General features: G+C 34.5%; 1 protein-coding gene across 1 annotated transcript; it reads right to left on the bottom strand.

The window, feature by feature from the left end:
- Positions 1 to 1,925: 1,925 nt before the first annotated feature.
- msx2b (muscle segment homeobox 2b) lies at positions 1,926 to 4,456 on the bottom strand. Its single transcript, XM_073824874.1, has 2 exons — positions 4,135 to 4,456; positions 1,926 to 3,461 (listed from the first exon to the last, which is right to left on the bottom strand). The coding sequence occupies exons 1-2, from the start codon at positions 4,433 to 4,435 to the stop codon at positions 3,040 to 3,042; spliced, it is 723 nt and encodes a 240-aa protein (XP_073680975.1). The 5' UTR covers positions 4,436 to 4,456; the 3' UTR covers positions 1,926 to 3,039.
- Positions 4,457 to 5,250: the final 794 nt, after the last annotated feature.

Here is a 5,250-nt window from a genome sequence, read left to right as displayed (position 1 = left end):
TGGATTATTTGGCTTTATATGATAAATAGATGCATGCAAATAATGTGCAATAAAGTCAAATAAATTGGGTAATAAATAATGTGACATGCAACAAAAGTAAATTTTAGTTTAAGAAAAACACTTAATTTATAACTTATTTAAACCTGTTTGCATCTGCAAAGCTTCCATGAAGAGCATGTTGTTCATTTCCTAATTAAAATTAATTTTGGTATTTTGTAGGTCATACAGTCTGACCACCTACAAAAAAAATTTCAGAGTGAAACAGCTGTCTTAAAATACAAATATATATATATATATATATATATATATATATATATATATATATATATATATATATATATATATATATATATATATGTAATAAAGTAGCTTTGCTAAAGAAAAGAAAGAAGTGATAGAAATGCTGACTGAGAATACATAAGATATCGTACAAGGGAATACCGGGAGGAAGTACACACACCCAGTCATTTTGATTTGTATCTTACAATGGTGTCATTCTCCATGTAACCAGCAGAGGAGGTCTAAATCAAGCGAAGAACTAAAGGAACAACATCAAACATGGACAGCGTGTTCCCCGACCCAACTGTACAATCATCATCATTAATGTGGAGATAGAATATGTCAAATTACAAACTGAATCTGGGACATTTTGTGCACATAGCATCCAGTTTACCTTTTTTAGGGCTTAGTGTAGACCACATTAAAAGAGATTAATGAAATGTTTGATTCAATTATTTTGTCAGTGGTAATTACTGTATTATAAGAGCTTTGAAGACTTAATCTGGGAGTGTAGGAAATCATGACTTTAATAATCCCCATCTCTAATTTGGTAGGAAAACTGGCACCATCACTCGCTCTCTTCTGAGTACTCTTTTACGATTTTCTACCTGAGATGCATGTGTAAAGAAAATAATAGTGAATTTCTAAATTTATTTATTTTCTCCCCTTCAAATTTGTTTTATATATTCCTCTGACCTAATAGAAAACCAGCAGTCAAATATCATTATTATTCCTCCATATAAATGCACTTTTAGGAAATGTGATTAAGTACACCTATAGATAGAAGCGTTTTATTATCTTTTTTAAGTACACCGGTTAGAAAACCTATTAAACACATTAAATGTGTGTGAGAGTCACTTTCAAAATTGTGAAAAAATTACGGTCCAGATGATATATTTGATGTTACAACACTCCCTGTCCACACTTTTTTTTTTTCCATATCTGTTAATAAACTGAAATGATTAGGGAAATTAATAAAACATCAATTTGATACTTCAATGTTAAATACATTTAAAATGAGAGTTAAATTTGGAAATTAATCTTTCCAATAAGAAATAAAGAATAAAACAGGCCCCATTTAACCCAGATATACGGCAGGTATTAAACAAGTTCTGAACAACTTGACAGCTTTGTGAATTTAGCATCAGAGAGTCGCTTTACTTTTTTTTTACACCACAGGAACAGGATCAGGCAAATTGCCCAGAATCACTGCACTCTCGTAAGTGGCTCAAAGTCGACATTATAAAACACATCCGCGAACACTTTAGCAGTTCTGTGTTTGATTAGCATGACTGGGTTCGTGTTTTGATTAAAGGAAGCTCATGAGTAAAGTGCTGACCATAAACGATTTCCTCATTGCATCAAAGTCACGCGGAAGCAGTAAAACGGGCCCTCTAACGTCCTCATTTATAGAGCCACAACTTAATGAACAAGCCATAACAAGGCAGTAAAGAGGTAAAACCCAACTAATTTGTAACATTTTATCATAGCTTTCAATAATGACATTATTTAATCAATGATCATATATTTATAAAAGTAACACATTGTTTATGTTTCATCTCAATTTTTATATGTATGCTCAAACTGCTGATATGCATTACAAAATGTTTGTTAAAGGAAAATCAAGACGAGGTATTAACAGAAAATTAATATAAAGCTTCCTTGCAGGAAATTGCTTTACTTCGCTGACATTTTTTAATAATGTAATTCAAATTCATACATAACTCATACAAGAAATTCCTGGAAACCATCGGTAGTTTGTGTAATGTGCTCAGCCTTGCATTTTTTAAAACATATTTCTTTTGCTATTTGAAAAAACAAACTTGTAAAGTGTTACCAGCTTTTTAAAAATGCAGAGGTGCACTTGAAGGAAATTAAGGAAAAAAAAAAGAGAAAACTGCTGAAGCTGAAAAACCAAACTCTCACATACTTTTTAAACATGAAACTGAAATGTTATTTTTATAAACTATTTTATTAAACAAATGCTGTTGTGTTTGATTGCCAATTGCTGTTTACTGTACATGTCCGATTTCAGTGAAATATAATTACAGTATAAATATATATAAAAATGTGGCACAAAAATAAACTTCCACATTTTAGTTACAAGTGACTAAATTCAGAAACATCTTTGCATATACCATACTCGCTGTCAAATTTGATATTTAGGTTGCATGTGAACACAAAGCATAGAAAAAAGTCTGTAAACTTGTGGTGTAAAATTAATCTCAAAGGGCAGATCATATTTTTAAATTTCTCAGTGTGAACATACCAATGTATTTATCATAAAAAAATAATTCAACTAGCTGTTTGTTTCAAACACGGCCTCTGTGAAAATATCATCCGTCAATTATACCTACAGGTATGACAGCCGTCTTTAGAAAAGTAAAAACAATGTGTAATGAACTTGTCAGAACACATTCTTACTGGATAAAAAATCCATCAACATTGAATGTAGTGGAATTTAAACTCAATACTTTGTACACAAAATAATTAGTTTTACAATATATTACATAAAGATGTATGACACAAATATACACAAAAGGTTTGGCAACAGAATTATCCATCCGCAGGGTAAAATTTGAACTTTCAGTCAGTGGAAAGTGAGGTAAAGTGTCCCGCTTTTAGTGAAGGCACATTATGAAATATTAATTAGAATTTTTTGGTTGCTGCTTTTTTTCAGACTTGGAGACCCAAAGATTGTAAACATTGTCTTTCTGTACATCCACAGATCAGTACTAGTCCATACTGTAGTGCTTCTTCTCAAGCGAGGTGATACATGCTGTACCCTAAAGGTGTTCCGTAGAGTCCCATTGGAGCAACAGGCAATAAAGGCCTCTGGTAGGGATATGACTGGCCATAGAGTGAGATGGCCGAATGAAGTTGGGTTCCAAGAGGAAGAGGCAAACTGAAATTGGGGTGGAGGGCAGGTTTGGCAGTCAGTTTGAGCTTTTCCAGCTCGGCCTCTTGCAAACGCTTGGCTTTGGCCCGTCGGTTCTGGAACCAGATCTTCACCTGGGTCTCTGTGAGGGTGAGGGAGCTGGAGAATTCTGCTCGCTCGGCAATGGACAGGTACTGTTTCTGTCTAAACTTTCGCTCCAAGGCCAGGAGCTGTGAGGTGGTGAATGGCGTACGGGGTTTGCGGTTGGTCTTGTGCTTGCGGAGAGGACAGGGACTTACCTGGTCTGTGGTGGGAAAAGAAGTTTTAGTTTAAACATCAGTGTAACAAAATGTAATCATTAATAGTTTACTTGTAGATTTTAGGGTAGATTATAAAGTGTTGTCATAGTTTAAATAAAATAAAACATACACTTTATACAAGTATACATAAAGTATGCATGTCAACTTGAATTCGTTTTGCTGTGATAATTTTGCTAATAATTAATTAGATAAATAAAATTTAAATAAAGCTCTTTGTTACATTTAATAAATATATTTAGATATCATCATAAATTCAGCTTAATTACCAAGTTGTTTAAAAAAACGGGAAGATCAGATAAAGTGCTTCGTTTATTTATTTACGTATTATTTTGCACTACTGTTATGTTCTTAATCAATTCTCCAAAATAAATTATGAAACTGACTGGCGTCATATTTTTCAGAGCAGTTTGCCCTCATGTCTCTAGTATTTTCTATTAAATTTATACTTTCATAGTCTATGAAGTATGCATTCGCTTTAGTTGCAAAATGCCTAGTAAGAAATATTCATCAGATATGTTACTTATAAATTAAGAAAATAGCACTGTCACTTTTTAGATTTGCTCATTTGAGTAAAGATCATTTTTTATAGACCCGGTGGTAATTTATGCAATTTTATTTAATGCATAAGCACTTAGTACATAAAATTAAATTCCTTACGTGTTTGAGAGAATCTAGAGTTCATAACCCATGGTGTACAGTCATCCGGCTCAGGGGACTCCGATTTGACGGGTGAGGTCTGCATAAAGTGCTTTTGTATTCCAGCCGAACCACAAGAATCCCTGATGTCAGTCTTAGCAAACTGGCTGGATACATCCTCGCGTCGTCTTTCAAAGTCCTTACTGGTTTTGTGGCTAGATATAAGAGATTCCACGCTGAATGGATGGCTTGACACTTGGGTTTTGCGCTGCTCCATGTCCCGATCTCCGTCTGATTCCTTCAAGCTCGCCGACGCGGACATCCTCCTCGCTACAAGCCTCTGGACGCCCGAACTTCAAAGTCACTCTGACGTCTCATGCAAAAAGCATGAAGCCTTTGATGCCTTGAAGCACGCGGCCACAACAGAACTTTCAACCAATCAGAGCGCTGCCAAATTAAGGCGCGCGCACCGTTGCTCAGCAGCACACGGCAACGGTAGAACTTTTAGCCAATGAGAACGTTGTTGAATTTGGCAGCGCGTTCTGTTCCTCGTGATTGGCTTACTGAGTTCGCAAGAACGTGTCAATCATTCTGATTGACAAAATGACAGCGACAAATTCAACGAACGATTCTGGAAATTTGGTAAGTAAAGATATGGATTAATAGAGAAGAAAGATTAGTAGAGTAATAACTGAGTATGAATTGCACATATGTATAGTGACTTGTATGTTTAAACACTCAATTGACTATTTGAGTTCGTTTTTTGTAATTCTTTATTCAAACAAATATAAGTCCTCGTGAGGTAATTCTGTTGGTGTTTGCAGGGTCATGACAGTTTTTAATGAAGCAGTTTGTTAGGCATTTTTTTAATGTAAACACATTGACCACTGTGACAAATTATGCCGTTTTACTAGCTTCACACTATAAATGTGTTTTTAAGCATGTTTTTGTTTTATTTGCCTTGAGACAAAATCATTTTGTTCCATTCTGCTTATCTGCTTCCAGCACTTTTTGAATGCAAGAGTGTCTTAAGTGAATGTCCGTTTGCTTTATTTTACTGAAAAGTCCCAATCCTGTGCAAACCAAGATGCTACACTATTGGTAAGGCCTACAAACAGTAAAATGTGAAAGAATAAT

The sequence above is a fragment of the Garra rufa genome, chromosome 19 (assembly GCF_049309525.1).
Source record: "Garra rufa chromosome 19, GarRuf1.0, whole genome shotgun sequence".
Taxonomy (NCBI): domain Eukaryota; kingdom Metazoa; phylum Chordata; class Actinopteri; order Cypriniformes; family Cyprinidae; genus Garra; species Garra rufa.
The sequence above is the reverse complement of the archived record's forward strand: the minus strand, read 5'-3'. Positions and strand labels throughout refer to the sequence as shown.